The sequence below is a fragment of the Paroedura picta genome, chromosome 5 (assembly GCF_049243985.1).
Source record: "Paroedura picta isolate Pp20150507F chromosome 5, Ppicta_v3.0, whole genome shotgun sequence".
Lineage (NCBI taxonomy): Eukaryota > Metazoa > Chordata > Lepidosauria > Squamata > Gekkonidae > Paroedura > Paroedura picta.
In genome coordinates, this window is record NC_135373.1 from 106,575,389 (window position 1) to 106,594,594 (window position 19,206).

At 45.0% G+C, this 19,206-nt stretch overlaps 1 protein-coding gene across 2 annotated transcripts in view; it reads right to left on the reverse strand.

Annotated features, from left to right (window-relative positions):
* The window catches only part of TXNRD1 (thioredoxin reductase 1), a 58,448-nt gene that overhangs the window by 18,925 nt on the left and 20,317 nt on the right, over positions 1 to 19,206 (reverse strand). For both annotated transcript variants that reach the window (XM_077339729.1, XM_077339730.1), the window contains exons 5-7: positions 12,801 to 12,910; positions 7,458 to 7,577; positions 835 to 907 (exon numbers count right to left, since the gene is read on the reverse strand). In XM_077339729.1, the coding sequence (XP_077195844.1) occupies positions 835 to 907; positions 7,458 to 7,577; positions 12,801 to 12,910 (303 nt within the window). The remainder of the gene's footprint in view (positions 1 to 834; positions 908 to 7,457; positions 7,578 to 12,800; positions 12,911 to 19,206) is intronic.

The following is a 19,206-nucleotide window of genomic DNA, read 5'->3' on the forward strand; positions in this document are numbered from 1 at the left end:
TGAGAGTATATCTATTGCTGCCCTGTCCTAGCTACCTAGCTGGGTTCCCATACTGGGCTATGGGAGGAGGCAACTTCCCTTTCCCCATCCCTTGACTCCTTGGACTGGTTTATAGACCCTAACATTGTTGCACAGAATCCAAATATAATTTCCCTCCAGCTATCTTGTCTACGCAGCCCAGAGGCAAATCTAGAGTAGACCTTCTCAAGTTTTTGTTACTGTTGAGAAACCCCTGAAATATTCTTCAGGCTTTGAAGAACCCCAGAACTGGCATGATTGTGCAGAATATGGTTGGGAAGCATAGCTGTGGACACACCCAACCAGGGCCCCTCACCTGCCCGTCCCCTCCAGCATTAACCAAAAAATGAGGGGGGGGGAGGGAGGGACAGGTCAACATGGCCACTTATTATCATATCACCTGATAAATGTTTAACAAATTTAATAATTCCCATCCATTCGGGAAACCCTTCAAGGACCATCAAAAACCCCCAGGGTTCCATAAAACCCTGATCTAGGACATCTGATACTCTCTTGCCTGTTCTGAGTTCTCAAGCCAACCATGAAGAAGGATAATACAGTAGGGTTGCCCCCCCCCCCGACCAATGGAAGGGGGTGCAGGGAGTCTGGTTGCCTGAGCCAGTTTCGGATAGTCCTGAAGATTTGGGGATGGATCCTCCTTGAGGCACAATACCACAGAATCCACCTTCCAAAGCATCCATTTTCTCCAGAGAAATTGATCTCTGTAGTCTGGATATGAGCCATAATTTCAGGGGGTCCTCCATCATATGGATGGCTTTGGTCCAAAGTAACAAAAGTTGTGAACCACTGACTTACCCCATCTAGTTCCCATAGGAGTAGGAACAACATAATCCAGCACCAACACCTTTTTGCCGAGCTTGGCAGCTTCCTGGAAATCAAGAAGAAACAAGTCTATGAACAGAAGAAGTTATGGAAGTAATTACATGTGAAGTGGCTTACAGGTATCTTATATCAATATTTCTCATACTGGGGTCCAGAGGCCCTGGGGGTTTGCGGGGAAGAACTGTTTTTTTGTACCCTCCTTTTTTCTCTCCAAAGGAGTCTCAAAGTGATTACTTTCACTTCATTTCCCCACAACAGATGCCCTGTGAAGTAGATGAGGCTGAGAAAGCTCTAACAGAACTGCTTTGTGAGAACAGCCATGAGAACTGTGGCTAGCCCAGGGTCACCCAGCTGACCACATCTGGAGGAGTGGGGAATCAAACCCAGCTCTCCAGATTAGAGTCTGCCGCTCATAACCATGACACCACGCTGGCAAAGGTATTCCAGGATGCCTACAAGTTGTTTGTGAGGACAGGGGCCCAAGGGCTTTCCATCTCCATCTGGCTGATGCATCAGTTCTCAAACTGTGGGTTGGAGCCCCAAATTAGCCACCAGGCCAAGAGAGAGGAGGTGGAACAGGACTAGCTACAACAGCAGACCAACAGTATATTTGGGGTTGCCTCTGAGTAATGCGCAAAACAGCCATGAAATACATCCTGTTACTCATTAATGCTATAGGTTTATAAATATGGAAAATGAATAAAGATATGCGTTGCCAGAATATTTAGGTTAAAAGTTCATGCTACAGAGACCAGGGCCAGAAGGCACAAGGCCTGGAGGGATTGCAGCATATGCTGAGAAACGCCCACTCAGACAATAGTAACTTCTGCAATACTTGAGGCAGAAGGTCTAAAGAGGAATGTTACCCCTCTCTCATAAAAGATCAGAACTTACTAGTCTTTAGCAAACATTTTGCTCTGTGCTTCCCCACCCCATAAGGCAAGGAGGGTTTCCACACAATATTACGCCGCAGTTTGTCCACCTTCCAAATTCCCCCAGCTTTGCTGTGTTTCCCCATAAACCTGCCTTGGTGTGCTCTTTCTGGGAAGATCATTCTCAAAGCAGTTTTGGGGAGAGTGTGGGCAGGAAGGTGCACATTTCCTCAACTCACCACCCATATCCAGTGTCGCTTCCTTTTTCATTTTCCCTTCTGTCCATCACTCCCCTGCCCCCCCCACCAGACCTTTTGCCTTTTCAAAAATAAGCAGTAGGGGTATTGACAGGGCAGCAATACTGTACTTACTGCCTTTTTTGTTTTTAACATGCAGGCAAAAAATATAAACTTTGGCAGGAAGGGGAGGAAATGGTGGGTAGAAGGGAAAACTGATGGGAAAAAGAGAACCTTATATTCCAACAGCAGATGAGATGGTAACAGACACATAGCCCATCACCACATGTAAATTTCCCCTGTGGGACAAGCATCAGCTCCTTGGGGCTATTTCATGGGGGGAGGGAGAAGGAAAGGGAGCGCTTAAAGTTCCCATGTCCTGCACTGTCAATATGAATTGGGCCATGCACGACTGGGATTTAAGTTTCAATACGGAACTCCTATTGCACATCTGGTCAACATGACCTTGTCCACAAACCTGTAATTACTTGCCATGTTTAACCACTTCAGTAAGTGAGGGGAGGTTCACAACTTCCTTCCCCAGGTATAAATGCTACTGACACATTCTAGGGGAGAATTCACATAAGACAAGAAAGGCCTACATTTAGACAGGAAAAGAGACTCATAACTACAGTAGGATAAATTACCGAGGAAGGCTAAGACACCCTATAGTACCTCCAGAAGGCACCATACCTTGGAAACAATGCAGCAATTAATTGATTTATTAAAGCATTTCTACCCCACTCTTCTATCCTAAAGGGATATGCAGGGCAGATGACATGCATCATTAATATTGTCAGTCGTGAATAGAGCAATACTAAGCCCTGAAATTTCAGGAAGGTCCAAAAGATTGTGACAGCAGTGCTGGTGGTGGTCAGGGTCATACACAGTTCAAGAAAGTCCCTCTTTTTACAGTCTGGCTAAGCTAGTGAGACTTAAAGGATCCTGGTCTTCCTATCCACCATTCCTTAAAAAAAAGGGTATTGAATCTGGATTCAGGAAGACAGAATTCCTATCCCACCAAAGTCCCCAAGGTTTGCCTTGCTGGATCAGAGACTAACTGCCTTAGAAACTTATCAGCAGCACTGGCTGAATGTTGAGAGCACTGACTTGGTGGTAGAGTAAGATGGAAAAACTTAACTGCTTCTGTTAACCACGTTTTATACTGTTGGGACCCACAGCTGGCTGGGTGTTGAAAACCCCTATTCCCAGCATGAAATGCCTTGTAGGGACATCAAGCACATACAGGAAAAGGCTTTACAGCAGTGGTTCTCAACCTGGGAGTCAGGACCCTTTTGGGGTAGAATGACCCTTTCACAGGGGTCGCGGCAGGGCAAGCAGCTTGGCTGGGGGGGGCATCTACACAACAGCCTTGCAGGGTAGATCTAGATAGGGCATTTGCCTGCCTGGAGCAGCAGAAAAGAGCAAGATCAGCATGGTAGGACAAGAGGCAGAACTGAACTGAGAAATGCTGGGGGAAAAAACCCAATTTATATACAATCATGAACAATGGATCTTCACGCCATTGGTCAGTTTCAGTTTAATTTCTGTGAAAGAACATTGGCATCGTTTTATGGTTGGGGGTCACCACAACATGAGGAACGGTATTAAAGGGTTACGGCATTAGGAAGGTTGAGAACCACTGCTTTACAAGGTCTCCCCCCCACCCCAGTTTTCCCTTTTCATTCTCTCTTGATGAAGTCAAGATTGTTTTTTTAATGGCAAAAGTTACATATCTGATGCACAACAGACTAACATTAGACTTCAGAACAAAATGGAGTTCTATCCTAGACTATATAGATCAGTTAAGTGCCACAGAAAGAAACTGAGTTATAAAATGTAAATTGTAATATTATGGATCTTTCCCCCTTCTCTTTCTAAAAGCTGTTTTCCAAAAAAAGATGTGATGCTTTTTCCCTTAACGTCTGTTTTGTACTATAAAATAGTATTTTAATATCTTTGAGAAACCATAGTTCTGTAATATGCAATGTATTCTTTTAAAATAAAATTTCTAATATTAAAAAATTAAAAATTAAAAGAAACGTTCAGCAATAAAAAAAGACAGGATTGGATTTTTTTTGTACCAATTATCTGGGGCATGAGAAAAACACTTAATGCCAGAGAAGGGAGGGGAAAAAGGCGTAGCAACACAAACTTAATTAAATGCTGAATTACAATCTGGCTTCTTGAATGACCACAACTAGGTCAGAATGACATTGCGTTCCATTGCATGAATGGTCCTTGAGACATCTTGCTTCTGGACCACATGCTCATTAAAAATGATTCTTCAAAACTCCTTCTCAAATGAGTCTTATTCCTGAGACTAAATGATACATTTATTGATGAATACTAGCAAGTCAAACAGGTATTATGAATCTGACGTTAGCTCACGGCCATGGTTTGCATTCTGTGCATTCCGCAAAAAAACAAAAACAAAACACATTAGTATGAATACACTTACTGCAAGTATAAGTTAATAAGTACTTGTTATTTTTTGCTAACAAGAACATTCACAACAGGAGGCTTGGGGTTGGGATTGCTCACCTCCCAGTATAGCTGCTGCAGCCACAGGCAAGATATGAAAAAACATGTTTAACAGACTGGTATGCAGCAGAAGGCCCTAAAGAGCTAGCTGTTCTACATTCAAATAAGCTTGTACCCAGTAGGGAAGGAACTGAGCTGCTTTTGTTCCTCTTCAGGCTTCTATTAAGACAAGTCCCCTATGAAAAACCAGTACACCTGTACTGTCCTGCTTGCCCTACCAGTTTCATGTAACACTGGTCCCCCATCTGATCTTTCCACACCCACCTCCAGTAGAGAAAAGAGCAGATGGAATACAGAACCCACTCAGCACAGCTTCTTGCCCCACCCCAAAAGTCATTAATTAATTAATATCATTAATTCATGATGGGTATCAGTCCTATTGTAACATAAGTTGTCTTGAAACATTTCCTGTTACCAATCTAATTGTAGCACACCACTGCAAGAACTGAAGGGCCTGAGGAAGGGCTGGTTGAGGTACCCTAGGGTAGCAATCCCCAACCTTTTGGCCACGGACCACATGTGGTCCTTCGACTAATTGGAGGTGGGCCCCAAAGGATGCCTTCCTCCCCCCCGGTGGTTGAGAGTAGAGGAGTAAACTACCCCCCCCCCACCGGGCCTCAGTAAAAGCTGGTGAGTGGTCCCCGGTGATAAAAAGGTTGTGGACCACTGCCCTAGGGACTTCAGATTAGCCAAGTAACGTTTGGCAATTCTGAAATGTTTAATTTCTTCCCAGCACCTTGCTCACATTTGGATCCCCCCCCCCCGCTTTGATGCAAACATGAAAAATAATTTGCACTAGTGTTCCAACAGTGTTCCGCAGACAAAAACAGTCCTTCTGTAGCCTTCATGCTTGAATACTGGTAAATTTTGGATTAAATCCTATTCACACTGCAATCCTAAACAGAGTTATACCCTTCTAAGATCACCAACATCGATATACTTCAAAGGGTGTAACTCGGCTTAGGACTGGACTTTTAGTTAACCTTTTAAGAAGTAAAAATGAGTTCTAAGTTCTCAATGCAAATTACTTTTAAAGGTTCCAGTTTCAGAGTAATTTCTCTCTTCCGAAACAAAAATACATGGAAAATATATCATTCAAATATACTGCAGGTTGTCTACACCAGTGGTCCCCAACCACTCACCAGGGACCACTCAACGCCTTTTACTGAGGCCCTGTGGGGGGGGTAGTTTACTCCTCTACTCTCAACCACTGCCCTAGCGCTCTCTGATCGCTATGATAATGTTTAAACATCCCTTCAAAATAAGATACAGACACGCCACAACAATGAAGTGTGTTGTAAAGGGCTGGGGGGGGGGGAGAAGGTGTCCTTTGGGGCCCACCTCCAATTCGTCGAAGGACCACATGTGGTCCACGGCCCACAGGTTGGGGACCGCTGGTCTACACCATGCAAGTCTCAGAATCCTGGAGCAAAACGCACACTAATCTAAAACACATCTGAACACAATCATATGTGAAGATGCAGTATTAAAAATGATGTTATTCTGGGGGAGGGAGGAGCAGTAACTGCAGGGATATAAACAGAAGTTTCCAAAGAAGTTACAAACAAAGCTAAGGATAAAGCCCACTAAGATGGCCTTCACCCACCTCCCTTGATTCACTATTTTCAAAATGCTATGGCTTCATAGTTAATCTCAGAAATAAAAATCTTAATGGCTTTTCTGACATGGTATTGTAGCAGGCTAAAAGGTTTGCTCTCCCCCAGCCCCACCCTGCCTCAATACAGATTCACTTCCCTTATTTTTCTGACTTCATCTTGCATGCCTCAAGAACAGCAGTGCTCAGATTGGCAATAAGCTCTGCCTGCGTCATATAATCAGCACCATTCATCTGTGCTCCATTGCAATCCACTGTAGAACCCTCGCTGTCTTTCAAGGAACGGTATTCAACCATCCCAATAATGCACTCAGGCTTTTATTATAAGCATAACTTATAACCTGTCAGCCACACTGGTACAGTAACAAGCATCCCCTACTTGGGAGCACGAAAACTCATAAATCCAGTCAAATGGTTCTAGAAAATAAAGAAAGCATCAGAGACAGGGAAGCGAGCAAGGAGAGAAGCTCAGCTTTGAAAATGTGTTTTTCTAAGGATCCTGTCCTGCTCCAAGTACTTAGCAGGCACAGCAGCAAGAACACATTGAACTAGCAAAATAGCAAATTAAAATATTTCATATGTGATACTTCAATCAAAATGGAATTTTATTGAAAAGGTTGACATCCTTTCAACCATTATTTTGATCAGGGGTAGTCAAACTGCGGCCCTCCAGATTTCCGTGGACTACAATTCCTATGAGCCCCTGCCAGCATTCGCTCATGGGAATTGTGGTCCATGGACATTTGGAGGGCCGCAGTTTGACTACCCGATTTAGATACTTTCCCACTTTATTCACAATGTAAGAGGACTAACTGGAAAACACAAAAACACAAAAAGCACCCCAAAGACTAGATGCTATACCAGAACAGGAATTCCAAAAAGGAAATTTCTCCAGTATGATAAACTTCACATTACTCTTATTTGGTATGTGCTCTGGCTAAACTATGAGAACAGATGCCAAGGAACTCCACTCCAACTGCAATCATGTCTACAAGCCCAGGCTTCAAGTGGTAAAAATGGTTACCAAGGAGGTGGCACTTCCAAAATTAGCACACAGGTTGGACACGTTGGATCTTTCCTTCCATACTGAAGAGTTTCTGGAGGAACAAAGGCTAAGTGCTGTTATCAATATTTTTGGTTCATTAATTTAGGACTACATAGTGCTAGACCTCCTTGCACTAGGCTGCAAGAGATTGCAAAATCCACTCCAGGTTCTACAATCTCCAGACCCTGGACAGAATGGATTTATTCTTTCTCTGGCAAAATGTATCTGAACAGAACCACAGCCCAGTTAACCAGTTGCTCGTGAACCCGTTTGTTGATCATTACCTTGGAAGCAGCCAGTCCACCCGAGCCCCCTCCAATGACAATCAGGTCATAGTCATACGAATGTCCTTCTGCTTGGCCATTAACTTCAAGCATCTTTTTAAGTGTTCCTTCCTTGTGTGCCTAAATGGAGAACAAAAAAAAATCGGTCCATAAAAAAGCAGTCTACATGGATCACAATAGTCACGTTGCAAGAAAGAAAGAAAGAAAGAAAGAAAGAAAGAAAGAAAGAAAGAAAGAAAGAAAGAAAGAAAGAAAGAAAGAAAGAAAGAAAGAAAGAAAGAAAGAAAGAAAGAAAGAAAGAAAGAAAGAGGAAGAGGAGGTCCATTTAAAAGTGGTTTCATTTGCTTACTTCCAGAGGCTGCATCTATTATTATATATACAACTTTGCATTCCAAATAAGCTGTAAGGCATATGACTGTTATGGGGTGGGTGGGAAAGGCCACCCTGTGTCTCCTTCCACCCTGCAGTCTTTCAGGCCACATATAATTATTCCATAGAAAAGGTTATCACTCTAGCAGCTCATAGGTTCTACATACTGAATGGACTATTATAAACAATTAAATGTATTGACTTTTTTGCTATACAAGCCAGAAGCACAAATCTCTTTGCTTTAAATCAGGGGTAGTCAACCTGTGGTCCTCCAGATGTCCATGGACTACAATTCCCATGAGCCCCTGCCAGCGCTGGCAGGGGCTCATGGGAATTGTAGTCCATGGACATCTGGAGGACCACAGGTTGACTACCCCTGATTTAAATGATGGTGAACTTAAAAATTCATCCATAGCACTGTTCTAGCTATTATGAAGTATATAACAGTAAACAGTAAAGGCCTGGAGGATCATTGTCCATGGGGTCGCGATGGGTCGGACACAACTTCGCACCTAACAACATAACAAACAGTAAACAAACCACAGCTTTTAAAGAACCTTGCTGAGAATCTTGCTTCCCTCTTCTGGAATCTGAAATGGCGATTTTTACCATGTTAAGAAATCCTCCTGAGAACAGGGTGGTGGGAACCTCCACAAAATGGCTGCAGTGGGGGATAGGGAGGGTCATTCAGAAAATGTTGGAAGGAACCACAAATCTTGGAAAATCCCAAGCCAAACAGAAGAAGAAGGGGAAGAGGAAGAAGAGTTGGTTTTTATACCCTGCTTTTCACTGCCCAAAGAAGTCTCAAAGTGGCTTACAATAGTCTTCCCTTCCTCGCCCCACAATAGACACCCTGTGAGGTAGGTGAGGCGGAGAGAACTCAGTCAGGATGGCAAGGTCACCCAGCTGGCTGCAAGTGGAGGAATGGGGAATCAAACTTGGCTTGCCAGATTAGAAGTTGCTGCTCTTAACCATTACACCATGCTGGCTCTGTTAGAGACATCAGAGGAATATCTGCTTCCTGGTCTCTTCTGAAATACCTTCTGCTCTCAAAGTGGAGAAAACCTTGGAATGGCTCTTTGCTTTGAGAGAAAGAGATGCTTTGGGGAAGAAGCAAGCACGTTTTACACTGAAGATCATTGTTCTAGAGCATTTGTCCAATTTGTTCCCAACATCTTAAAAGTCTTGAGAGAAGTCCAAATGAGCTTGAAACTTTTGAACTTCAAGAGCAGTTCCCCACACTTTTCATTAATATTATTCCTCTGATCACCTAGTGTCCAGAGCAACCTGCAGGGATGTCAGGAAAAGAGGCATTCAATTTTACAAGGACTCCCCCTCCTCTTATGACCTAATCATGTCCCCCACTGTGTCTGCCCCAGGCCTATTAGGCAGATATAGACTGGAAGCTTCTTGCTCAGAACTTTTCATGATCAGGTTTGTGGAGAGGAGGCTCAAGCCTCTCTTGACCCAATCCCAAAAAGTTGCTGCTTGCCCCACTGGGGAATCCCTTTGCGTAGCCTTTCAGTTCACATGTTTGCCCAATAGGCCAAATTACGGCCCCCCAGAGTCTTCTCTGGTAGCGGCAAGGGCGGGAAAGAAGCTGGCTTGAGCCCCATTTTCCCATGGTCCTGATTCAAATAAGATCTCTACATACCTGGAATTTCTGGGCATGGAACTCTCAAGCCACAAGTGACCATTCGGATAGGGTGGACATCCAGGGGAGGAAGGATTTTGTAATGTGAGATTAGGTGGGGTGGCAGGTTACAGTGGATGAGTGATAGGGTTGTGAGTGTCCTGCACAGTGCAGGGGGTTGGACTAGATGACCCATGAGGTCCCTTCCAACTTTATGATTCTATGATTCTAGGTGTGCTACAATACCATCCATGTTTGTTTGGAAGCAGATCTTGCTGCATTTGGTGATGTTTATTTCCAAATAAACAAACATAGGCCTGCAGTACAAATGGGTGAAGAAACATATCCCTTCACTACAATAACTTGAGAGAATGGCCTAGGTAGCCTCACTTCCTGCAACTATTCCTCTGCTCATGCTTGGAGCCTCCCAAGTTGCTTTTGATTTTTTTTTAAAGCAGCAGCATTAGGGCATAAGTATGGCTGCATGCCACATCTAGGCTGTGCCTTAATTCAACCCTAGAACTCCTTTCAGCCATAAATCATTTTTTTAAAAACAGCCTACTTAGTGCCCCGCTGTCTACTTAACCCACATTACATTCCAACAGTACATCCCTGCCTCTAAACAATTTACAAACCTGAATCTCTAGTTCAACAACTCTGGGATTGTATTTTCACATAGTTATCTTGGAGCTATAGGTTGTTCCCTGCAATTTTAGGGATGGAGTACCAGACCACATAAGTATTTCTACCGTACTGCTAGCTTTTTTTTTTTTAACATGCATTTGAGTCTTCCTGATAGATTAGAAGACTGTATCAAGGTTATAACTGGCCTGCTGCAGAGAGGCAATTATTACAGGGCACTATCACATGAGAATAATTTCACACTACTTTAGAAGGAAAGATTTGCATCTGTGCATCTTGAGACCAACTGTTTTGTAGGTCAGCACTTCCTTTATTGACTTACCACCTGTGCGCTAGAAACACAGATTAAATCAAACAAAGCTATGCTCTGCCTCAAGAGAATCTGCCTTGCAGCCTAGGTCTGAAGATCAGTTGCCATTATTCGGTTTAAAAAGATCCCCTGAATTTTGCAAATGCATTTTGACAGCTGGAGATTGCAAAACGCATTCCATTTATCTCCATACACCCTCCAGACGAAAATCAGTCTGTGTATTACATTCACTGGGCCTCTGCACTTCATCACAAGTCAAAATGCAGCCTGGCTGTCCTGCCTCTGAATAATTGGCTCAGCTCACTTTGACCTCAGCAATACAAAAGGAGAAGTTGAAGCCCAGATCAGACTATGAGCTAGCTAGGGCATTTCAACAGGGCCTGAATCTTTGGGAATCAGAGCATCGGTTTCAGTCAATAGTTGCTCTCCAAATGGGCCACTGCTGTGACTGGCTGTCACAGGACTAGAGTGGACTGGAAAGTTACCACGGATAGTCCTTTCTCATTGCTGAACAGGAAGGCTGGAAGGAAACCTCTGACTCATTTCCTGTGTTCATAGATGTGCACAGCGGTATCCAGAAAGCACAAAACCCCCTAACAACTGGACAAGACCTTTTTGTAAGTCCTTACTTCCTCCAAGATCGTCAGGGAAGAATCCTATTTTTCATACCACTGGGAAATATGTCAGGATAAGAGCCAGATTCAAGTTCCTTTAATATCAAGGTGTAGCTGGCCTTTTTGTGGCCTGTGCACTGGGGGATACATTACTCCCCCAAAGCCAAAGTCTTTTTGCCTTTAGAAAGCAATGCAAATCCAGTGTAGAAAGGCCTAAGGAAGCGTGCTTTCATACGTTGCTTTCAAAAAAACTGGGTTGTTTGATGTTATAGACAGCATAACTTTAAGCAGAAGTATACCCTTCTGAGTCCAATGAAGTCAACTGGCTTTGAAGGGTTTAGCTGTGATTAGGATTGCACTGTTAATTAGCTATTTTAATGTACCATTCCGTGTTTGCACTCTGCCAATTTGTAAGTTAATTGAATACACCAAACATTTATCTAACTAACAATAAAATGTGCTGAGAAAGATGGCCATCCACTTAAAAGAATGCGTCTTTCCGAAATCGCTTGTCTATAATTTCTGAACCTGCTCCAGTAACAAAGGACTAATTCATACAAACAACATGTATAATTGGTTGCATTGCAGGGACTGAAGTCTGGGGCTTGAATATAAAGAATGCAGGTTTGAATTCTATGGCACACACTGGGCGGCCCTGGGTGCTTGACCCACCTCACAGCATTATGGCAAAACTAAAATTCTGCCCGAAGTTCCTAGTCAAAAAGCCAGGTTATAAGTGTAAGGAACCAAATAACCATCATAATTCAGTCTAACTGTCAGGCTTGTGGAAGTGTATACCCATCCCAGCACAGCCAATGGGAAAGGGGTCCTTTGGGTGCCTTTCAGCACCGAATAAAGTGAGCAATTCACCCTTTGGGGCTGGAAATGTTAGAAACATCACTCAGCAGGCTTATATGCTACTGCTTTCCATAACAGAGTTGCAACACTTGCCCCAGCTAAAAGATACTGTCCATTTACCTCCTGCACAGTCTCCGCAGTTCACAGCATTGACATGTAACACAAATATCACAGGAGAAGCTCAAATGGGCTCAACTACCTCATGTGAAACTGCTCCCAAACTCCATGGCCCCAATCCAGTTTATATGGAATCTTCAGGGTGCTGCTTGACATGGTTTACAGGTTGAAAATAAAAATCTCAAACCCAAACATGTGCCCATCAGTAGTTTAATGGTGTGGAAAGGAACCCAAGGCATCCTGTGCTTGTTCTCCCATCTGGAATAAGTTATTCGTAAAGTTTACAGAGCAGGAAGCAAAAGCCCCGGCCGGTGGCTTGGGCAAAGGAACATTGCGCTGAGCAGCCTTCTGTGTGGGAGTTCCCTTCCAGGGAAGGCAGGCACAGAAATGTGCTTGAGCCCAACCATGTGGCCCTTACCTAGATGAGCCCAGCTTCCGGGTTGTAAAACTCAAAAAAGATTCATCGCTAGCAAACAGCTATTACATTTAAACAGTATTGGAGGCAACCGTGTCCGTTTGTGTCCAAATGCGTTCCTCTCTCCTCACTTTTGAAGGCACACTCTTCATGTTTCCGAGGTGTGAGATCTTTGCGCTTCCCTTTCTCAACTCTCCCAGCCCTCACCTGCCGGCCTCCGGTTTAGTCCCCCTCCTGCTGCTGCGCTTCGCAAGCCTCAAGGCACAGATCTCCGGGTCCCGAAAGGAAAGCCCGATTCCGGCCTTGGAGCGCGACAGACCCCCCCCCCCAAAACAACAACAACAACAACAATAACCCTGCAGGCAACACGTTCCCAGCCGCTTACCTGCAAAGTTTGCTGGTATCCGCCGACTTGGCTTTGTCGAACAAACACGACGGGCACGGAGGTTTCCATGGTGAGCTCGCACAAGGCTTCGTTCAGTCGCTGCCCATCTTCTGCAAATGGCGGGAGAAAAGAAGAGCCCGTACGGCCGTTTATGAAGGCTGGCGAGGCAGGCAGGCGGGCAGGCGGGCGGGGGGCGGGACCAGCCAGGGGGTGGGGCCTCCCGCATGACAGGCACCCTGCGCTCCCTGCCCCGGTCGCTCGCTCGCCTCGGTCGCAGCCGCCCGTTTCAGCGTTGCCTAAAGCCGCGGTGAGTCAAGTTGCACGGCAAGCATGACTTGCTAATTTCTTCCCCCTCCCGCCCGCCCCAAGGCGCGCGCACGCCTAATTACTCGCTGGGAACGGCGTCTTTTTGAAACCATTTAGCGCCGCGCGGAGAAGTCTAACCCCGACAGTCGCGATCCTAAGGACAGTCACCGGGAGGAAGGCTGGTATCCGCCAGAATGGTTTTGGGGGGGGGGGGGGACATTGACTAGAAAACGCCATCAACATTTCCTGCCAGGGCACTATTAAAAACATGTTTCCCAGTTTATTTAGTTGGCGGGATAAAAAAAATCAAATGGCTTTAACTAATCGAAAGGGGTTTCCTTCCAAAATATTGCTGCAATGTGGCTACATCAAGCAGCAAAATTACTTTGACTTAACTAGAGAAGCCCCGTTTTGCGTTAGGAATTCATTGCAGAAAAGGCGATCTAGTTGCGCCAAAGGGAGCCTGTTCCACTCATTATATATCATTTATTTATTTATCATATGGCAGACTTACACCCATAAAGCATATATTATAAGATACATAAACAACCCGATACAGCAGATATGCAGACCGATTGGGTGATCCTAGTATTTTCATTTTCAGTCCTCTCAATTGCAACTGGGGAGAATTCAAAGAGCTCCATCACATCTCCCCGAAAAGCACAACACTCACATTCTTGTGACAGACAGAAAATAGTTTGGTGGGCTGCACCACAATCACATTTTTTGTCCCATTCCAACAGTATGTCTGCACAACTGGCAAAGCTTGTTCATTTTCTGTTAGCCACCTTCCACACTTTACAAGTCAAATTCCTGCAGACCTCTCACTGGTGTTTATCAGGCTACGGATATCTGATAGATCCATGTTCGGAACCATCCATTCCTTAGACTGAAATTATGTGATTGCAGGATTTGTGCAGCTCTTAATGCAGGGGGTCAGGGTCTTAATCTGGGTCGGCTGGCATCTGCCATGCCTTTGTGGATGGGCCCTTCTCTTTTTTCAGTGATCTTTATATGTTCACAAGGAAGGAGCGATGTGGCATGACGTTTCCACTAGGGCAACTCTCTCTTCCTCCATCCGGATGCCAGTTCGGATCCTCCACATTCCACCCTGGACCAGCCCCTTGAGAGGTTTCTATCATCATCTCTGAACTTTCCTTGCCTTCCAGGGAAGTGATTACATCATTAAAGGATATTCAATTCCCCTGCAAAATATTCCTGGCAAAGTTCCTGTGTTTTAAACTTTTGCAGTCACAAGGCTGCTTCATCAAGGGCACAAACTGTATGTTCAGTTGGCACATTTCATTTATCTAGCTGTACTATTATTATTATTATATATATATACATACAAGGCTAGAGAAAAGAAAATTATTAAACCACGTGGCATTGGTTACCTGCTTCCCTTCTCCCCACTATTTTACCTTAGCCTCTTTGCCCCAGCTCCGAACCCCTGCCTTTCTATTTCTTGACTGCTTTGACCACATACATACCTCACCACATGGGCCAGCTTGTCCCTACCCCCAGAAGCCTCCTGCCTTTCCTCCCTCACACTAGTTGCTCATGGGCAAAGTAAGAGCCCTGGATGGGCCAGTTCCAGGCCCCAGGGCCTTATGTTTGAGACCCCTGCACTATGGCATTATATCCTGTTGGAATCATAGAAACAGAGTTGGAAGGGACCTCTTGGGTCATCTAGTCCAGCCCCCTGCACTACGCAGGACACTCACGCATCCACTGTAACCTAGGGTTGTGAGGTCCCTCCCCTTCCCAAACCCTACCCTCTTTAGGAATTTCCCATCCCAGAGCTGGCAATGCTATAAAAGCAACTGGGGGAGGGGGTTGTAGTGGAATAGGGCAAGCATTCCTTCCTATAAGTCTCCATTCCCTGTTCTATAGGATCCAACATCATTACCTTTGAAGCTATATACCAGCTTTTCTTGATTTTTTTATTGTTGAAAACCCGCTAAAACATTCTTCAAGTTTCGAGAAACCCCAGAGGTGGTGTGATCATGTAGAGTAGCGATCCCCAACCTGTGGGCTGCGGACCACCTGTGGTCCGTCGACTAATTGGAGGTGGGCCATAAAGGACGCCCCCCCCCCCGTCCCTTTACAACACACTTCGGGTGTCATTGTCTCCCATCACTCCCAGATGGGACTATCTCGTTGCAGAGAAACAAGCTCAGGGTTCCCACTGATTTGTCATTGTCATGAGTTAAAATTTCCATGAAAATAAAATGTTCCTTATGTTCATTGTTGTGGTGTGTCTGTATCTTATTTTGAAGAGATGTTTAAACATTACCATAGCGATCAGAGAGGGTTAGGGCAGTGGGTGAGAGTAGAGGAGTAAACTACCCCCCCCCCACCGGGCTTCAGTAAAATTGTCAAGCGTTGAGTGGTCCCCGGTGATAAAAAGGTTGGGGACCACTGATGTAGAACATGGTTGGGAAGTATAGCTGTGTACACGGCCACCTAGGGCATCTCTCCTTCCCATCCCCTCCAGACCCATCATTGGCCATGGGGGGTGGGGGTGTCGGGGGTTGACATGCCCATATATGGTCATATCACGTGATAAATGTTTAACAAATTTTTTAAAATTAAAAATTAACATCCAGGAAACCCTTCCAGGGCTGTCATGAAACCCTGGTTGAGAAATCCTATATATTCATGCTGTATACCCAAGCTATAAGCTGGTTGTCATTTGGAACTCCTCTGAATGTGTATGCACAACTAATGAAGGTGAATAGGGTTGTGAGTGTCCTGCATAGTGCAGTGGGATGGACTAGATGACTCATGAGGTCCCTTCCAACTCTATTATTCTATGATTCTATGAATAAAAATCCCAACCCCCATCAGCCCTGCTGGTTTAAAAATGTTGGACTTAAAGCCATAATTCCACATGCATGGTGATTATTCCATGGTGATAAAAGAGACTTACTTACAACTAAATGATTGCAAGATAAGGATACCCGTACATCAAACAGATCTACCCAGTGAGGCCTTGTACAAACATTCTTCACCACAGTAAAGTCTCTTAATCTTTAAATTACAAGCACATGCCTAATTTCTGACATTTCCCAGTAATTATGAGACAGACATAGACACAGGGAACCTGTAAAGCTTTTAAGCCGCCACACCTTTTGCTTTAGACAAAATGCCTGTTGCAGCATGACAAAGCAAAAAAAGAAAAGAAAAGAATACTTTAATTAAAAAGCAGCCCTTTCCTTTATCACAGCTAAGCTCCAGAGAAGTTCTATGTGTACAGGGGGTTCTTTTTGGCAGCCTGTGTAACTTGAACTCCCTTTTTTTACTGCATTCATGTGGCTCTTTTGGCATGTTTAAAGGCTTTTGTTTTCCAGAAATCCTTACCACAACTCAGTAAAACAAAGTTTGAGTCTACTCTAGTTGGTCACATAAGACAGTGGTCTCCAACCTTTTTATCACCGGGGACCGGTCAACGTTTGACAATTTTACTGAGGCCTGCGGAGGGGGGTAGACTTTTGCCGAGGGACGTTGCTGCCGTCTGAGCCCCTGCTCCACTTGCTTTCCCGCCGGCGCCCCTGACTTCCCGCCGGCCGCTGGGGGGCGCTGCCAGCAGCAGCTGTGCAGTGCCACGCCGAGGGGGAGCCCCAGCCATGGCGGCCACTGGAGAGCACCAAAGGTGAGCCGGACAAGGAGGAGCTGCGCCCCGGTACTGACTGATCCACGGACTGGTACCGGTCCCCGGACCGGGGGTTGGGGACCACTGACATACGGTACATGGGCTTCTGTGTGTGAGCACACGAAAGCTCATACCTTAAATACAACTTCTTCTGAATACAACTTGGTTAGTCTTAAAGGTGCCACTGGACTCAGCGTTTACTCTGCTACTTCAGACCAACCCAGCTACCCACCTGAAACTACCCCATAAACAGAACAGCATTAATACATTGTGAGTGGGGGGATGGGGGTGGGGAGCAGATACCAATTGGTGCATTCAGGGAGAAATCTGAAGCAGGAACTAAGGGTGCCAGTCTCCCGCTATTACAACTGATCTCCAGGCGACAGATCACCTGAAGCAAACGGCCAGCCACTTTGGAAGGTGGACTCTGTGGAATTATACCCCATTGAAGTCCCTCCCTTTCCCAAACCTCACCTTCCTTAGGCTCCACCCCCAAATCTTCAAGTATTTCCCAACCCAGAATTGGCAATCCTAACAGGAACAGATTGGAAACTCAGACACACACACACACACACACTCCCAGCCTAACCTACTTCACAGAAGGAGAGGAGGAGCGAACGATATAAGACACGTTGGGTCTTCATTAGAATGGGCAAGAAATGGGGTCTAAATGGGAAAAAATACATTTTCTAGTTCAAAGCTCATTCTCCCGGGGTTAAAAGCAGCTTCAGGGACCTTAATCAGGATGATGGATACGGTGATGAGGTCCATGTGCCTTCATCTCCTCCCCACTATGCCATTTTTTTCCTGGAGTAAATGTCTTCCCTGCACCTTTTTACCAAGGAACTGCTGTTTGCTCCAATACATCAATCTGGGGGTGGTGGGTGGGGAGCTTTAATATCAGGAAAATGGTATACTGTGCAAGATTCACACATACTTTCTCCCACTGCTGATCCAAATCTTGTATTTTCTGGGTTGCCTCTAGCATGGCCCCTAGCTACTGTGCTAAACTAGATTTTGATATACTTCTCTCAAATTCTTTTAAAAAGCAACCGTTGTGTCTTTCTAACTCCTGTTCCGCTAATGGTTGTTTCAGTTTCTTTCCGGAAATGCAGAATCTCTAACTTTTGGTTTTTACCACAATGACTCCGAGCTATTTGAGGCTTTAAGCCAACACAAACTGGGGGAGGGGAGGTAGAAAGGCATGTAAACCAAGTATTGCTCCTGCACCTGAGAAGGAACTTGTAGAACATGACTTGGGTGTAACAAGGCCACAATTATATGGACAGAACAACAGCACAGCCCAAACTGTTGGCAGAGTTTAAATATGCAAGAGTGCAAATTACCAGCTGCTTAAAAGGGTGAAATAGTATTGAGAAGAGAAACAGGAAAGAGATAGTCCTAACTATCTAACTGACAACGTTCAGGAGGAAAAGGGAGCAGGAGGTACACTCAAAGGAGCAGGAAATCTCCAATTGATCTACGTATCTCCTCTGATGCCCCTGCAGGATATTCTTAAAACACAAACAGTACAGATCTTGCATATTCCAACACAAACAAACCTCAGACACATGACACTTTTATGGGGAAGACAATGTCCATTAGGGTCCCAAATTCAATCCTTGTCATCTCCATTTGAAAGGACCAGACAGCTGCCCAAGACCCTGGAGAGCTGCTGCCAGTCTGAGTACAGGTAAAGGTATCCCCTGTGCAAGCACCGAGTCATGTCTGACCCTTGGGGTGACGCCCTCTAGCGTTTTCATGGCAGACTCAATACAGGGTGGTTTGCCAGTGCCTTCCCTAGTCATTACCGTTTACCCCCCAGCAGCAAGCTGGGTACTCATTTTACCAACCTCAGAAGGATGGAAGGCTGAGTCAACCTTGAGCCGGCTGCTGGGATCGAACTCCCAGACTCATGGTCAGAGCTTCAGGCAGCATGTCGGCTGCCTTACCAACCTACGCCGCAAGAGGCTCGTGCCAGTCTGAGTAGGCATAGCCAATACTGACCTTGATGGACCAAGAGGCCTTCATACTTCATATATAAATTTGGGTGGATGCGTAAGTACCCTTTTCGTGGCTAATGAGCAGAGAGGCCGTTTTCCTAGCTTGCCTAAAGTCAGTGAGCAGCTGCTTAAAGTGGCATCCATCGCAAGGTACTGAAACAGGGATATGAGTGACTAAATTATATAAAACCTTTTAAGAGTAACCGTGTTGAACAATAACATGCTCTCAGGGTGACGGTTGCAATCCTGTTTGTGGGATTGAATGAATATAGCAGGAGTTACTGTCACGGTTCAGGACACCTGCCTAGCATATTGTTGAAAATAAATCTCCAGTGTTGTCAATAGAATGACCAACATGTTATCAGTCTCTGTGTATTCCCCTTTTTTCATATTGTCAGTCAGTGGCTGCCATTGCCTCTGTTTACATTCAGAGTGGAACAGT